This window comes from Zalophus californianus, chromosome 12 (genome assembly GCF_009762305.2).
Source record: "Zalophus californianus isolate mZalCal1 chromosome 12, mZalCal1.pri.v2, whole genome shotgun sequence".
In the NCBI taxonomy this organism is placed as follows: Eukaryota; Metazoa; Chordata; class Mammalia; order Carnivora; family Otariidae; genus Zalophus; species Zalophus californianus.
Window position 1 is genome coordinate 9,213,422 of NC_045606.1, and position 17,923 is coordinate 9,231,344.

At 44.7% G+C, this 17,923-nt stretch overlaps 1 protein-coding gene across 4 annotated transcripts in view; it reads left to right on the forward strand.

Annotated features, from left to right (window-relative positions):
* EGFR (epidermal growth factor receptor) overlaps positions 1 to 17,923 on the forward strand; it is a 197,438-nt gene that overhangs the window by 132,570 nt on the left and 46,945 nt on the right. For all 4 annotated transcript variants that reach the window (XM_027573140.2, XM_027573139.2, XM_027573142.2 and 1 more), the window contains exons 2-7: positions 5,981 to 6,132; positions 6,947 to 7,130; positions 9,838 to 9,972; positions 14,830 to 14,898; positions 15,747 to 15,865; positions 17,201 to 17,342. In XM_027573140.2, coding sequence (XP_027428941.1) covers positions 5,981 to 6,132; positions 6,947 to 7,130; positions 9,838 to 9,972; positions 14,830 to 14,898; positions 15,747 to 15,865; positions 17,201 to 17,342 — 801 coding nt within the window. The remainder of the gene's footprint in view (positions 1 to 5,980; positions 6,133 to 6,946; positions 7,131 to 9,837; positions 9,973 to 14,829; positions 14,899 to 15,746; positions 15,866 to 17,200; positions 17,343 to 17,923) is intronic.

The window sequence follows — 17,923 nt, forward strand, 5'->3', positions numbered from 1 at the left end:
TGGCAGACATTCATATGTAGTTGAGAAGACAACAAATTAAAACAATTATGAATTTGCTTAGGCAATTTCAAAAGTGTCTAAGTGGATTTGGGAAAATCTGGAGAAACTTGTTTTAATACTGTGTCTTAATCAGCAGTACAGATTTGCCCAGGCTTGTGGGAAAAGAGAGGTGTACACCCCCATGATGAGGCAGGTGAGCTGCAGGCCCTGCCCCGTAAAATCAAGGGGATTCCAAGACTTAGAAGAGGCAGATGGTTTTTATTTTCAGTTCAGATAAATTGGGGCGTTCTTAAGAAAAAGAACAACTGTGGCGCCTGGGTGGCCCCGTCTTCAAGCGTCTGCTTCGGCTCAGGTCGTGATCCCGGGGTCCTGGGATCGAGCCCCGCATCGGGCTCCCTGCTCCGCGGGAAGCCTGCTTCTCCCTCTCCCGCTCCCCCTGCTTGTGTTCCCTCTCTCGCTGTGTCTCTCTCTGTCAAATAAATAAATAAAATCTTTAAAAAAAAAAAACTGGGGGCGCCTGGGTGGCTCCGTCGGTTAAACGTCTGCCTTCGGCTCAGGTTGTGATCCTGGGATCCTGGGAATGAGCCCGCGTCCTGTCGGGGCTCTCTGCTCAGAGGGGAGCCCGCTTCTCCTTCTCCCTCAGCCTGCTACTCCCCCTACTTGTGCTCTCTCTGTCAAACAAATAAATAAAACCTTTAAAACACACACACAAGAAAAAGAAAGAACAACCAGACTATGAATCAGCCCTAGATGCCCAAAGATAATGTGCAGGTAACTTCCCATAAAATCTGTCACTAAAAAGCTAGTGCAACGTGACATGGATGAATCTCAAAATGGTAGGCTGTGAAATAAGCCTTACACAAAAGGGCAATACTATGTAATCCCATTAATATGAGATTCTAAAGTAGGCAAAACTATTCTAAGTGAAGACAAATCATTTGTAGTGGTTTATGGTTTTGGGGGGGCGCGGAATCCTCTGAGAAGAGGTATGAGGGGGGCCCCCTAGGGATGATGTACGTGGATGGGGAGAGGAGCGGAGGTGACGCAGGTGTGTGAATTTGTTGGAACTCCCAAACGCTACACTTAAGATTGATTACCTCACAGTTTGTAGATGCTACCTCAGCAACAGCTGTAAATTAATCTCGAGCTGTGATCAACGGTATGCCAGGCTGAAATGTACTGGCATTTATACCTTAGCTTTAAAATGCGTCAGAAAGGGGCACCTGGGTGGCTCAGTCAGTTAAGCGTCTGCCTTGGGCTCAGGTCACGATCCCGGGGTCCTGGGATCGAGCCCCGCATCGGGCTCCCTGCTCGGCGGGAAGCCTGCTTCTCCCTCTCCCACTCCCCCTGCTTGTGTTCCCTCTCTCGCTGTCTCTCTCTCTGTCACATAAATAAATAAAATCTTAAAATAAAATAAAATGCATCAAAAAAATAGGATGGATAGAGACGGGATAAAAGGAACACAAAGCTAATCTAAGGATATTCATGGTATAGTTCTTTCAGCTTCTCTACACATTTATGAATCTTCATAACAAAATCTGAGGACGAAAAGGCTAAGTGCTTCGGAGGGCCTGTGTCCCGGGGACCGCTACTCTTGTTTCAGTAGAATTTGTCTTCAGATTTGTAACAGGTAGAGCAAATGACTAGCATTTTGTATGGAGCCTGATACACTTTTAATTGGCTTGTCTTCAAATGGATAGCCCTAAAGTGATATTACATTTCTCTCTATGTGTAAATGGCTTAAACACCTAATCCTCAATGCGTATTTTAATGAAATCATTCAATTCAATGTGTTCCTTTTTCTTTCTTTCCTTTTCTGATAAACAGTCTACAGAATAACTCTGCTTAATGCCCAATATTTGAGGAAAGCTGTTTGCAGATCCAAACACTCCCAGTTCAGATAATACCACAGGGCAAGCATATATCCACAGAGGTCCTCTAATATCTGTGCAGGTGTATTTTGTATTACTGTCACATTTCTCACTAGCTAATTTTAACAAAAGAAGGTTGAGAGCTTTTGTGTTTATTCAGTCTTTAAAACAATTCTGGAAGGTCAATATTATTTTCACCCCGTCTACTACTTGAGGAAAGCATGCGGTAGAAAGCTTGGAGAGAAGTCATTCGGGGTCCCATACTGAGGAAGGGTGGATGAATTAAAAAGCTCTTGCCCTTTGCAGTTTTGTCTTCAACCTGCCTAACTAGTTTGTGATTTTCTTAAAAATAATAATTTTACTAATTCAGTGGTCTCACATTTAAATCTTCTCATTGCTTTATATTCATAATGTGAGACGTGGTATAAGTATGGAATGGAGATGATACTTTGTTGAATCAAGAAGCCTAGGTCAAATCATTCCGATCCTCACTCTGGATTTCAGTTAAGACGCGGTCATCTCCTTTGTGGCAGACGGCGGGAGAAAGCCTCAGAAGAAACAGCTTTGTATTCATTTCTTTTGAGACGTTAGTAATTAACCCTGGAATAGAATTCAAGATGGATTTGCCTTAAACCGAATCACACAGAATATCAACTGCTTTCTTGTTCTCAAGAATCCACGTGTTGGACAGTTGAGCATTTAGGGCTTATTTTATTTTATTTTATTTTATTTGACAGAGAGAGAGAGAGCACAAGCAAGGGGAGAGGCAGAGGGAGAGAGAGAAGCAGACTCCCCGCCGAGCAAGGAGCCTGATGCAGGGTTCCAGCCCAGGAACCTGGGATCATGACGTGAGCCTAAGGCAGACGCTTAACCGACTGAGCCACCCAGGCATCCTGAGGATTTAGGGCTTTTTGCAGTTGTTTGCCATATTAAAAAAAGATGAGCGACATTTTGCATGAAGCCTTTTAAAAACACATTTATTTGGGCGCCTGGGTGGCTCAGTTGGTTGGGCGACTGCCTTCGGCTCAGGTCATGATCCTGGAGTCCCTGGATCGAGTCCCGCATGGGGCTCCCTGCTCAGCAGGGAGCCTGCTTCTCCCTCTGACCCTCCCCCATCTCATGTGCTTTCTCTCTCTCTCATTCTCTCTCTCAAATAAAATAAATAAAAAAAAATCTTTAAAAACACATTTATTTGTTTACACAAGTCGTGCGGTTGCTTCCCAAAACGTTTTTTGAATTAATGTTCACATCGATAATGTGTCATGTTGCTATTATTATCTTCCAAATGTAGCATCTCTTTTTCTGACTATAAAAGTAGTCCATACTAATTGTAAACAATGAAGGGTCATGATAGGTATTCATCAAATAAATATTTTAGGAGCTCATTTAGCATTTTTTGAATGAATGAATGAAAGCACAACTACAGTCTTTTTGAAATTATTTTTTTCTATAATGTAACAGGCTAAACTTAAAGGGCATGTTTTCCTTTTTTTTTTTTTTTAAGATTTCTTATTTATTTGAGAGAGAGAGAGAGACAGCGAGAGAGGGAACACAAGCAGGGGGAGTGGGAGAGGGAGAAGCAGACTTCCCGCCGAGCAGGGACCCCGACATGGGGCTGGATCCCAGGACCCTGGGATCGTGACCCGAGCCAAAGGCAGACACCCAAGGACTGAGGCACCCAGGTGCCCCTAAATGGCATGTTTTCCTTTTTTACTGACAAAAGTTTCTTAGTCATTGATTTAGTAATAAAAATTCTTTGGTTCAGCTGAGGGAAATTTACAAGCTGATATCCTTTATCATTTAAAATGAAAGCAACTGGGGGCACCTGAGTGGCTCAGTCAGTTAAGCGGCTGCCTTTGGCTCAGGTCACTATCTCAGGGATCGAGCTCTTCATCGGGCTCTCTGCTCAGTGGGGAGTCTGCTTCTCCCTCTTCTCTCCCCCACCCCCTGTTCTCTCTCTTTCTCTCTCTCAAGTAAATAAGTAAAATCTTTCAAAAAAAAATTCTTTAAGATGAAAGCAACTGTTAACAGTTTTAATTTCTCTGTATACTGAAGAAACTCTTCTGAGAGGTGCTCCAGCCCTAAGTTCTAGGACACTGTTCACCTGGCTGGGATGAAGGGCGTGATCAGTCCTCTGCAACCTAGATGACAGCCAATCAGTTAGGCTGAAACTTAGAGACCATAGTCTGCCAGCTAGGAAAACTTTTGTTTCAACGTGTGCCAGCCAAAAGGTCATGGGTTATTGTCACAACCCTGTACCTACATCGGTGGTGGCATCTTTGAAGGCCTTGAAATTGGGAAATCAGTCTGGCCCCATCTGCACGTTTTGCCACCAACTGTGTACAGATGTTCCAAATTGAGGTTGCAATCGAAGTAGCCCATACCTCTGAGTGAGAGCCGCCCGGAGATGTTGGGTCAGTCCAGTGTTATAGTTGGAAGAATTATGGAATCATTCTGCCCCTGGAGCAGATGGGGGCTCACTATTGTCGGACTGTTGCAGTTCCCATGTGAGAGTTCTCTCTACCACCAGATTTGAATGTGACCACAGAAGAGAAGAGGGAAATCCCCGTAGAGTTAGAGAGGATGTGGCGATTGCTTCACATTTACCGTTGGCGTAAATGCTTCGGGTTGATTAGGTGGTGTCTGAACTTGCGCTCGCCGCCGTGGCCCTTAAGATGCAAGGGCAGACGGTCAGACGATGCTCTTCAGAGCAGTTCCCATGCGGAGGGAACAAAGAAGACTATAAAATATAGATGTAAATTTAGAAAGAGTTTCTGAGGAAAGTACCTGCATATTGACTTTGGCCTTGTTTTGGTGTTCAACCACCTGGCCACTGATTACAATCATGCCTTTGCACATGTGGCAGAACCTGGCTCGTTCTGGACCTAACCTCCAAAGCCAGAGGCCATATTTCTTCACTCTTACGGTAATTTTGGTTCAAAGTGTAGTCCCTTAACAAGCTCCCTGCTTCAAAAGCCCCAACCTCTTTGTTTTGGTATGCTTGCTTAAACATGTCTTTCAAAGAGCTGGGTTTGTAAATATGACTTTATTATGATCTCCTTTGCTTTTAAATATAGAGTGTCAAGTGATCTCCATAGGCTAACTTCATCCCCTAATTTAAACTATTTCTTGTATTAAGTTAAAACATTTGGGAGTTAAGTGTGCCAGGGCTGTGTCCTGCCAAAGAATGCAAAGCAATCACACCTCCACCTGTGCTGGGTGGCTTTCGTGGACAAACAGAAGGACATGTCGGTCTCTTAGTAGCTGAGTGTGTTTTTAAATGTATGTTTCCATTTCATTATTTTCTAGATCTATAATTAGTCCTTTGATTTATTCTTTGATGCATTAGCTTAGAAGAATATTTTTAATCTCTGGCCAGTTGGATTTTAATTGACACTCTTGCCATTGATTTTAAGTTGTACAACGTTGTGGTCAGAAAATACGGGCTAGTGTATGTTATGTTTGTAAATATCCTTTGGACACGCAGTAATGTGATATTCTATCTTTTTTGTAAAGTAAAAAGTTCATTATGTAGTTATTCAACGTTGTAATTATATTATTTAAATACCTTATGGTACACATTTTTATGGTCTACCAAAGCTCTGAAAGACTATTTTGTCTTGGGGTGTTTGGATGGTGCAGTCGGTTAAGTGTCTGACACTTGGTTTTGGCTCAGGTTGCGATCTCGGGGTCTTGGGATTGAGCCCCGTGTTGGGCTCTGCTTGAGACTCTCCCTCTGCCCTTCCACTCCATGTGCTTGCACTCACGCTCTCTCAAATAAATAAATAAACCTTAAAAAAAAAAAAAAAAAGACTATGTTGTCTTAAAGATTTTCGTAGAATTTTCCCCTCTTTCCCCTGGAATTTTTAACATTTTAAAATGACTCTCTGCATTATAGGAATGAGCTGTCTCTTATTATGAACTATACCTTATATACATAGACAAACATTTTCTTGCCCCATTGGTCTTGAGTGACCTTTTATCAGAATTAATATTGTAGGTCACTGAAACTCGCAAGGTTAGTTGAAATGTGTGAACCTTTTATTTTAGTTTCACTACTTTACTTGGCATTTCATGTGATATTTTTCTTTTCTTTCCCTTTTTTGCAGTTTGCCAAGGCACAAGTAACCGACTCACCCAGTTGGGCACTTTTGAAGACCACTTTCTCAGCCTTCAGAGGATGTTCAATAACTGTGAGGTGGTCCTTGGGAATTTGGAAATTACCTACATGCAAAGGAATTATGACCTTTCCTTCTTAAAGGTTAGTTCCGTCAGTTTGATTGTCTTACCCAAATATGATAGAAGGAAATATAAGTAGATAAAGACCTTAGTGTATTTTTTTTACTATGCCAATTACAAGTCCTGGGGAGCTACAGATGCAAGTTTTATCAGAAAACCACTTCTCCAGCTAGTGTCAAGTTACAGCTATGAAATAATGTCAAAGAGAAACAGGCCAGCCTGGAATTCCACTATCATCATAGACCCTGATATTAAATGTCTAACCATTGCGTTAGCTGTGGTATCCTGGTATATTGGCTCTTTAAGGAAAAAAAAAAAAAAGCCTGCTTTGTAGCATTTTCCTGCATACTCCCATTATAGTTGATTTCCAGCTACACCACTTCACACGTTTCCCAAATATTTCACAGTAGGCTCTAGTGAGCCAATAGGAGCCAGCTCTGAAGGCTTCAGAGTTTGGTCCTAGTTGAACTTTGGATTTGATTGGCCTTCTGGGTTTTTCTTTTTCTAATAAGAAGTCAGAAGCAAGACAGATACAAAAGAAATTAATAAAATGTTTTCATTTTCTTCTGAGTATCCCAAACACCACGTGAAATGAGAATCACAGCATTCCTAAATAGTGCACGTTGCCCTTTGTTATTGCCAGCACGTTCAAGGGGCAAAAGTGCAGGAGTCATCGGAAATCCTGTAACCCCCGCCCCTGCTGTGTCCCCACTGAAGTCATCTACATGCCTTACGGTCGTCAGTCACTTGTGTGCATGCTTCCTTGACCCATTTTCCACCTGGCATTCTTGAGTTCCTCACAAGAGAAGTAACATGGTCACATTTTATCTCCTTAGACCATCCAGGAAGTTGCTGGCTACGTACTCATTGCCCTCAACACGGTACAGAGGATCCCTTTGGAAAACCTGCAGATCATCCGAGGAAATGTGCTCTATGAAAACACCCATGCCTTATCCGTCTTATCCAATTACGGCACAAATAAGACCGGATTGCAGGAGCTTCCCCTGAGAAATCTACACGGTGAGAGGCCCGGGCACGTGGAGGCTCTGGGTGCAGAGGTGGTACTCAGCGAACCCGTCCCTTCTCTTAAGGCCACTCAGAGGACTTCTATTCATCAAATACAAATGCACTGAGTGTCAGCTACATGCAAGATATAGTTGGTAGAAGTTACTAAGAACATGGTCAGTGACGGGAAGGGAAGATTTAAACCAGGTACCACTTCTCCTATATTTGTGGGGAAATATCCAGAGAGTTCGTAAGAAATGGTCATGGTTCTGGGAAATAGACACCGGACGACCTTGGCTGGGATGCAGACTCTCTGTGCCTAGGGAGTGAACAAACTGCCTGTCCTCTTACCTGGACCTCAGGTATAAAGGACGTACATTAAAAACCACCCCAATCTGGGCGCCTGGGTGGCTCAAGTCGGTTGAGCATCTGCCTTTGGCTCAGGTCATGATCCCGGGGTCCTGGGATCAAGCCCCATGTCGGGCTCCCTGCTCAGCGGGGAGTCTGCTTCTCCCTCTCACCCTCCCTCTGTGTTCTCTCTCCCTCTCTGTCAAATAAATTAATTAAAAAAAAAAAATCTTAAAAAAAAGAACAAACCACCCCTATTTGAGACAGCTTTCAGAGTAATGCTGTTACCCAGAGCATTACTTAAGGACAATGAAGTTAAGGACAGAGAATGACGGTGTTGTGGAGTTTGAATTCCCGTGGGTAGGACACTCATGAGGGTCCTCCGAGTGGAAGCTAAGGAAGATGATAGAAGAGACAGGAAGTTGATTTCAACGAAACTGAAGATAATGCAGAGCGTGCCTTTGCTCTGCGGCAGGTGTGGTGCCAGTCCTGTTCCATCGGGAACTTCATGCCCACCACCTTCCTTCTGCGCAGGTGTTTACACCCCCACCATCTTACCCATAGAGGAATGGGGGCAACGTAATCCTCCTAAGGTCCCAAATTAGTGAAAAAATGGCCAGGAATGGCCATCGTACTCTGCCGTCCGAGTCTTTACCCTTCCCACGTGCTGTGCAATTGTGATGGGGAAGCAGGCCCACCAGGAAAGGGGGGATGACAGCAGAGGGTGTATCAGGCGGTCCCGGGAATGGCAGAACCTGGCAGACGGCAGTGCTGGAATGAGGCGGGGCATCCAGACCCCGGCTCAGAGGCGGCTGGCACAGCCCTCTAGTCGGGCTCCTGGGCTTGGCCATCCTATAAAACTGCCCCAAGACTTCCCACCCACCACTTTAGCTGCTCAGAGCACCCACGCACATGGTCTGCATTTATGCTAATACTAATTTGTGCTATTTACACATTTTGCGAAATGGTACGTACATTCAGCATGCCTCAATCTGCCTGTCTGGCCTCATGCTATCTCATGGTGACAGGCAGATGTGGTTAAGAGTGTGGACCCCGGAGCCAGACTGTCTGGGTGCCAGTCCTGGCTCCATCACTCACCAGCCAGATGCCCCTGGAGCGGGTTCTCTCTGTGTCTCAGCTTCCTCCTCTTTAAAAATGTGCATAACAATTGTTAACACCCTTCCTAGGGGTGTTGAGAAAATCAAGGGTATTACTATGGAAAAGCACTAAGGAGTTATTCCTATAGTTGCTTTTATTTCTGTTGTTGGTATGGGGTTGTATGCGTGCAGAATATTTATTGTTATTAAATAACTATTTGATGTGAATTATTCAATATTAATTAAGTACGGTTATGAATAATTAACTCAGTGCCCACCATGAAGAATAAAATCATTAAATATGGAGAGTAAAAGTAGAAGAATGACTGCTTCCAGAGTGATGATCTCTTTCTCTTCTCAGCTACCCAGTCAGGGGCACCCGAATCATCCAGCATCTTTGCTGCCTTCTCACGATTGCAGATTGTAGGTGTTCTGTAAGGCCCTTGCCTGTCAGCTCCTGGACCCACTTCATCGTTGCAGACCCATAGCTGCAGCGTTTTGTGCATAGAAGTCATTCAGTAACCATTTCTGTCTACTGTCATAGAAGCAACACTCTCCCTCTGCTCACGCTTGCATTTTTTTTTTAATCATTCCTGATTTTCCAAGTCGTATCATTTCTTCCTGGGAAACAATCATAGTCTTTCATGCCATTTGCATTCCTGGCGTCCGCCACCTCTTCATCGTACATAGAGATTCTTCTCAGCCCCCTTCACTCCCCTGCTACCTTTTCCAGTGAGGAGCTCCAGAAGCAGCTCACAGCATCGCCCCCTTCTCCTGGCCTAGCCAGCCTGCAGTGGGTGACTGCCACCCCCCTCTGTCCCCTTTGCCCCTTCACACCATCATACAACTTCCTTCCTTCCCTTACTTCTGAATTCTGATAGTTGCCCCCGCCCCCCCCCCCGCAAAGCACTATGGGAAGTCTTGTTCGCACACTGGCCTTGTTTTAGCAGAACTCCAAATGTAAAGAAATGCATACGTTGGGCCCCTAGGTGGCTCAGTTGGTTAAGTGACTGCCTTCGGCTCAGGTCACGATCCTGGGGTCCCAGAATCGAGTCCCGCATCAGGCTCCCTGCTCAGCGGGGAGTCTGCTTCTCCCTCTGACCCTCCCCCCTCTCATGCTTGCTCTCTCTCTCTCACTCTCTCTCTCACTCACTCTCTCTCTCTCTCCTTCTCTCTCTCAAATAAATAAACAAAATCTTTTTAAAAAAAATGCATACGTACTTTGCGGAAGTTTAAAGACATGGCCTTTCGAAAACTGAGGTTCTTTTCACATGCAGAAATCCTACAAGGAGCTGTGCGGTTCAGCAACAACCCTGTCCTCTGCAACGTGGAAACCATCCAGTGGCGGGATATCGTTGACAGCGATTTTGTAAGCAATATGTCGATGGACTTCCAGAACCAAGCGGGCAGTTGTAAGTTCCACAAACGTCCCCTCTGCCTGTAGCTCCTAGGGTGGGGACAGAGTTGTAGCATGTTGGGGTGGGAGGGGGGTGACAGAAGCAGAGTAATCCAAACCAAAAGTAACTAGTAAACAATTGATCTGCCCGCTAGAAAAGCACTTACTCGAGACAGAGGGAAAGTCTGTTTCTTGTGGTGACAGTCAGCATGCCTGCTAACCGGGCAGATCACCCCCTACCCCTGGCCTCTGAGCCCTCATGTGGCCATTGAGAAGAGCCATCAGTCCTGGCCCGGGGGCCTCTCCCATGCTGCATAGACGAGACAAGCCAAACTTTTGTGTGCTTCCGACAGGCTGCTGAGCCACAGAGCAACGCCAGGCCCTCCGGAAGCACATAAGCTAACCTCTGGCCTCCTACCTAGAGCCCCAGGCAAAGTTGGGCGCAGTGCACAGGGTGGGTGTTTGTCCATACTCCCTTTAGTGCCCGTGACCTTGTCCCTGCCATTCATTGGCGAAGCGGCCCATGCCAGGGGGAAGCTGGCAAGGGGCCAGGCTGTAGGTCAGGCCTGCACCACTTGGCCCCTTGGCAGCGCTGTGTGGGAAACTCTGACGACACATGCTTACAGTTACCAAGCTCCTCTTAGCTTCCCCCTTCCTGATCTCCCTGGTCTTTCAGTCCTTTTAAAAAGAAGTCATCACCATTTCCTGCTTCTCTGTTTCCCTAAATCGTGCAGTGGATGCATGTTTTTGTGTTGGGGTTTCTTTGTGTTTTGTTTGTTTGTTTGTTTGCTTGTTGTTTTTGGGGTGGGGTGGGGCTGAATTTGGAGCTCACATAGATCTTCAGAATTGACTAGATCCCCTTTATTGTTACTTCATTGTATCTTATTTTATTTATCTGTTTGTTTATTGTATTGCAATACCCTTAACATAAAATTTGAACCATTTTTAAGGGTACAGTTCGGTAGTATTAAGTCCATTCACACTGTGGTACAATCATCACCACCATCCATCTCTGGAACTCTTTTCATCTTACAAAACTGTCTCTGTTAAACAGGAACTCCCCCTCCTCCAGCCCTTGGCAACCACCATGCTGCTTTCCGCCTCTACAAGTGTGACTGCTCTAGGGACCTCTTATAAGTGGAGTCACATAGTCTTTGTCTTTCTGTGACTGGCTTCTGTCGCCTAACCTCATGTCCTCAGGTTTCATCCGTGTTGTAGCACGTATCAAAATTTCTTACCTTTATATGGATGAGGAGTATTCCATTGTGTGGATATCTGTGTGCACGTGTTTTTTTTATCCGTTCATCAGTTGATGAGCTCTTGGGCTGCTCCCACCTGTTGACAGTGACGAATAATGCTGCTATGAACTTGGGTGTTGAGCCCCTTTGTTTTATAAATATACTATTCCGACAGATATTCAGCATGGCAAGAAACTGAAACCTTTAATCTACAGTGCAAAATTTTATATTATCCATGACATCAAGGTTAACATTTCCTCAGCTCTCTGATGGACAGTGGGGAGGTTCAATTGTGCACATTTATAACAACAACAACAAAACTGACACAGGAAAGCTGTGAGACTAGTATGGGTTTGCCATCGACTAGATCGAGCAGCTCAAATGGCACACCCATCCTCATCACACCAAGACCATGGGAAAGACCCTGAAAGAAAATGTTGGGAAGGAAGGATCTTGCAAATAACAAGATTCAAATATGACAAAGCTATGAACTGCAGACTGATAGGGTACTGGGTTAAGAATAGACATGTAGGAATAAGCCACAGACGTACAAGAGAAATTCAGTACGAATAAGCCTCGCTAAATTAAACGTCCATAAAGAAATGACATTTCAAGCAAATGAGGGAAGCATAAGTTATTATTCAGTAAATTGTTCCAGAATAATTGAACTATTAAGGGAAAATATCAAAGTGCCAGAACTATCAGGATTTTTTTTTAAAAAAGAACGCTATTCACCGACTACCTGCATTCTCATTAATTAGCCGACCAGTGACAAGGTGAGGAACCTGCCATTCTCCTTGTGGTAAGGTAAACCCTGTCCTTGCCTAGAGCTTTTCAGGCCACACATGCCTTCTGAGAACTTGTCTCATTTAATTTTTATCCAAAAAGAAAATCTCATAAGGTGATTTAAGTATTTTATGGACAATGGATTTGAGATTCAGAAAGGTTGCCCAATGTGCCCCCACATGATGTTTTTGTTGATGTAGTTCAGAATTTGAAGTTAGATTGGGTGGGTTTACCTAAGGGGAAATTAAAATAAATGTCAACCACTTTGTACACCAATATAAATTACAAATCATATTATATATAATAAGTTACTGAATGTATATGTAAGTGCTAGAAGGAAATGTAAAGATGCATATTTGTAATATCAAGCTGAAGAAAAGCCCAGACAGATACTGTACAAGAAAACTTCTATAGGAAGAAATCTTAACAACAAACAGGAAAATATTGTGCATCGTCTGCTTGCCTTGAAAAGGGTTAACGTTCTTGATAATATGACTGTATAGAGTAGTCTTAGGTATCCTAAGAAAAAGGTGAACCTCCCAATAAAAAAAAAAGTGCCAAAGACATGAGCAGTTTGTACGCCCCCCCCCCACACACACACAAGATGGCCAAGAAATAAAGTAAAATGTTATTTCTTACTATAATTTTAAAAAGGTCAAAATAAAATAAAGAAGCATAATTTTTGCCTTTGTAAAAGATTTGGATTCCTTCTGATTTTTAGATACCTGGATCAGGAGAGGTGTGGAGAAGCAGAAATTCTCATCTTCTTCTTGAGGGCATATAAGCTAATAAAATATGGTCAGGGATAGAATTTTAGCAATATGTATTGAAGCTTTAAAGTATGCACTCCTCATGTCTAGGAATCCTAAGAAAAAAATAAGGGCAGTGAAAAGTATAAGGATATAGAAAAATATTTTTATGCAAGAATATTCCTTGCAGCCTTACCTATAATGAATTTTAGAAACAACTTACATATCTAAAAATAAGAGATTAGTTAAAGAAATTATGGTATAGCCATGCCATTGAAAATCATGTTATGGGGGCGCCTGGGTGGCTCAGTCGGTTAAGCATCTGCCTTGGGCTCAGGTCCTGGGATTGAGCCCCATGTCAGGCTCCCTGCTCAGTGGGGTGTCTGCTTCTCCCTCTCCCTCTGCCCCTCCCCCTGCTCATGCTCTCACTCTCTCTCAAATTAATAAATCAAATCTTTTTTTTTTTTTTTAAAAATCATGTTATGTAAAAGGATATTTAAAGGCATGGAAAAATTGCCATAATGTTTTATTAGCTTTTTTCAAGTTATGACTCAAAAGTCTAGTGTGACATCAATACTTATATAGGCATATACTTACATGTATATATTGATTACATCTGGATGATTCTCATTTCCTCCTTTTGCTTTTTTCTATTATCCAAGTTTTATATAATTTGCCTGCATTTCCTTTTCTGTAACAGAGGGTTAATAATAGAATTATAAGGAAACCTTGATCCATTGGTTGGCATTCAGAAAACATTCAGATGTTTTCTCCACTACAGGAAGATGCCATTAAGCATTTTTCATTTCATTTTAAATATTTTTGTTTTGCAAACCTATTACATGCTTATAATAGGGATTTGAGAAATAGGAAGAATAAGGTAAACAGTAAAAATAACATATCACCATACAAACAAGCACTTTTAACACTTCTGTGTACTGCTTTTGTTCTTCCTGTTCCTGCCCGTCTCTCTCTCTCCCTCCCTCCCTCCCTCTCTCTCTCTCTCTCTCTCTCTCTCTCTCTCTCCCTCTCTTCTTCACAATGCACAGCCCGCACTGTGCATTTGGGGTTTGGCCTCACCATCTCTCATGATTCCTAGGACCATCAGTATTGCATTGCTGCCCTTCACCCCTGGGGTGATTGGAAGGATTGTCAGTCTAATGAAAGGGGTGTCCTGGTTCCACAGTAACTTGGGAAATCCTCAGCTCTTCCATTTGAAATCTAGAGTCTACCAGAAATTAAATTCTTCCTGACTGTAGGAGACTTTGGGACACATAGGAACTCCTTCCTGTAAGGTCTCATGTCTTTGCAATGAAAGACAGCTGCCCTGCTGATCTTTTTTAAACAAACTTTCATAGTCGGCCTGTGGTCTTTATATAGATGGGAGGCTTTGGTCTTCAGGTGTTTCAATGCTAATAAAAATGAAACAACTAATGAGATTAAAAAATCTTTGTAGCTGTGCTTTGTAGTTGATCACCGCAAAAACTAATAGATCGACATCAACTATTTCCACACAGTAGCTCGCAAATCAATAGCTTAAGTTTAGCCTATCAGCAAGGTGATGCACCCTGTGAACATTTGACCCTTTGAGCAGTCCATGCCTCTGTCTGGCTTCAGGTCTAGGAGTCTTTATTTGCAGGACCCCATGTCTCCTAGGATCACTGACCCTCGGGTCACTCGAGACTGCCATTGTGAGAATGTAGTGGGTCATACCCACCCCACCAGATTAGACTCCCTTAGCACTGTTGGAGATGCCGGAAAATTCTCCAAGCCTAAACACATGTGGAAACTGGACCATTTGAACCCCAGTTTTCCTGACCCGTGACGAGTCAATAATTACTCTCTGCCTCAGTTTCTGCAGCTGAAATGTAAATAAAAGCAGAACGTGGTTCATCTCTCTTTTATTTATTTATTTTTTAAAATGAAAGTCCTTTGAGTCATCTTACAAACCAACCGGCAAACAGACAAAAGGAGAATTAGAAATTTGAAAGCTGTTCCTTGTTTCTAGAACGTCGCTTTGCTCAGGGGCTTGTCGCCAGTTTCTTGCCACCAGTTCTCTTCCTCTGAGATAGGAATTTAACTATTACTTTTACATTTTAGGCCAAAAGTGTGATCCAGACTGTCCCGATGGAAGTTGTTGGGGTCCGGGAAAGGAGAATTGCCAGAAATGTAAGTCAGCCAGCAGAATTTCAGATAAATGTGTGCCCGCTTTCCTCCCCTTCCACTTAGCTGACTGTGTGTGTTTTCCCTTTTGAAGACTCCCAAAGGCCAGATGTTGGCAGTTACGTGGATGACATTGTTGCAGATCTCCGTGCACACGGTTAATCCAGTGTGGGCTATTTGGGGCACTTCAGCGTGTGTAATGAGTGAAAGTCAGCCACACAGATACCAGCCTAGGCTGGTATCTTAGAGCCATGTGTTGGACCTGTTTTCCTGGGAACAGAAGACTCGCCCATGTTGTTACCGGAGGGTCACAAACACCCCTCGTTTTCTCTGCCTGGGGGGCCCATCTACACAGAAGCAGGAACTGAGCTTTTCAGGAGGGTTTTTCTGCAGGAATCCTAGTTTCGGAGCATGGGTGGCCAAGGAATCTGGGGACCTCCGCCTTAAAAGTTCAGCATCTGTCCTTCGGTTTCGTTGTGATGTGACTGTTTCATCCTTTTAAACACGACTTTCTGGCAGGCGCTTTTTGTTCCTGGATGGGCTTCCCATATCACCCTAAATCTCAGTTCTAACTAGCATGTAATTATGGAGCCGGTCGAGAAGTCTAGACTCAATCTGGTTCGTCCTAGAGAGCAGCAGGAAAAAAACGAGGTGCCGTAAAGAAAGGTCACTATTCAGTGTTCTTTGGCAGAGTGTGAAGGTTTGGGAACTTGAACGCTCCAGGGAACCACTAAATTTGTCATTTCGTTCGCCTTTTCACCGACTGTGTGCAAGTGCTCTGCGAGGCCCCTGCAGAATGGCCCTTCCACCCTCCCTGGCTCTTCAGCTCACCAGGATCCTTTGCTCCTTTTCAGTGACCAAAATCATCTGTGCCCAGCAGTGTTCAGGGCGCTGCCGTGGCAGGTCCCCCAGTGACTGCTGTCACAACCAGTGTGCCGCCGGCTGCACGGGGCCCCGCGAGAGCGACTGCCTGGTAAGGCTGACCCAGCCCCCCAGCCGACTGCCCCCCCAGGGGTGGGCGGCCTTCTCTGGCTTCCTATGGGAGAAATTAACCACACATATGGTTGCTGCCCGTTGCCAAGGGACAAAGCACCTTTTAAATGCCCCACCTTCGCCACTGACTCTGTGACTTCGAGCAAATTCTATGACCCCTCTGTGCCTCGGTTTCCTCCACTCGATGGTGGGCAGTAAACACCGCCTGTTCCGAGGTCCGGATGACGCAGTGCCCGTGGCATCCGTGCCCAGGACCTGGGCGTAGGATGAGCGGCAGTACTAAATACGAGGTGTCTGTCATTAGCGTTTTTGGTGGCCAGCAATACTGTTGTCACACTCTCCATTGCTCCATTTCAGTCGAGACCCACCGAGTTGATACCAGAAGGGCCCTAACATAAATATACAGAGATGGTAAGGGACATACCCAGAGCCACACAGACTTGAGTGCACGGCTGGAGCTGCACGTGGACCCTTGGACCCAGGCCCTCTGCTCTTTCCACCACAGCTCAGGGCCTCCTCAAGGTCCTGAAGCACTCACTCTTGTCCCTGTTACTGCAGAAAGCCCTAACAAAAGCCTTCTCACCCCGGTGGGCGGTGGGCACCACATGTAGGTGGCACCTCAACTGCGCGCACCTTGGGCATCCTAGAGACACCGGGGCTGGCAGACATGAGTCCTGGATGCAGCACCAAGTGTGATGAGACCCTCGTAGGCTCCAGAGAAGGGGAAATCCAGAAGACTCTGGTTTCAGGGAGGGGGCGATTTTTTTAATTCCAGAGGCTGCATCTGGCCCCAGGGATTGTGACGTGGTTGGTCTGGGCTGATGCTAATGTGTCGCTGGAGGGGAGAACGGCCTGTGGGTCTTCGGGCCACCACTGTATGTGGTCTGGTCCCCTGTGCAGCATAGCCTTCCTCATCAGGGTTTTCTGCAGTTTGGCGGTAAATTCTAAAACATATCCTCAAGTTTTCTTTATAAGAGAAAGCTAGGAAATTGAGTTGAGAAATAATTTCACGCCATAGGGACCACTCCAGTATGTGAACTCCTTCATCATTTTACAAGTTAATAAAGATGTGGGTTTTTATCATCATAATCCCTAAATTATCACAGCGAGGACAGTACCCGAAAAATCATACTTTTAAGGTCTTTCCGAATCTTCTGAAAGTGCTTGGCTAGTTTTTTTGGAGGGGTTGTTTGTTTTTGCTTTAATCAAATTCCTGGACATTAAGAACACTAACCTGAGCTTTCTGCACAGAGTTGAAACAGTCCTGAGCATCCTTGCCCACCTTGACCAGTGCATGTCGTCCCTCCTGTGACAGGTCTGCCGCAAGTTCCGGGATGAAGCCACATGCAAGGACACCTGCCCGCCACTCATGCTCTACAACCCCACCACCTACCAGATGGATGTCAACCCAGAAGGAAAGTACAGCTTTGGTGCCACTTGCGTGAAGAAATGCCCCCGTGAGTTCATCCCATGCCAAAACCTTTCATTTATCTGGCAATCGATTTCCTCTTTGTCTCCTACTGGGATCCTTGAGTCCCCTGTCTCAGGGAGTCTTTGGGTCCGTATGTTTGCCTCACTGTCAGGCAGGTGACCGTGGGCCTGTCCGAGTGCACAGGTGAGGGGTCAGGCCACGGCCATAGGTGACAGGCGATGTCTGGTGCTCTGTTCACCGGCGTCTCTTCTCGAGTCCGTGGAGGCCAGGACAGGAAACACACCCTGGGACCGAGGTCCAGCTGTAGTAGTCCAGAATAATATTCAGTTGTCAGTTTGGGCCACTTCACCGTTTAGCCTTTTGTGCCCAGCAGCTATCGAAAAGACCTAAATTAGAGAGTGTGTCGGAAGACGTGCCTGCTTTAGTGGTTAAAATTCTGGTGAAAACTGTGCCTCTTAAGGGAACAAAAACTTCAGAGGGGTCTCTTTGTGTGTTGTTTGGTTTTGTTTTAATTGTTTCAGGTTGGGTTTTGCTTATTTGTATTTGCATTCAACAGGTGGCTATAATGTTCAGGAAAATGACGATATGAATTGTGTCCTCGTAGAG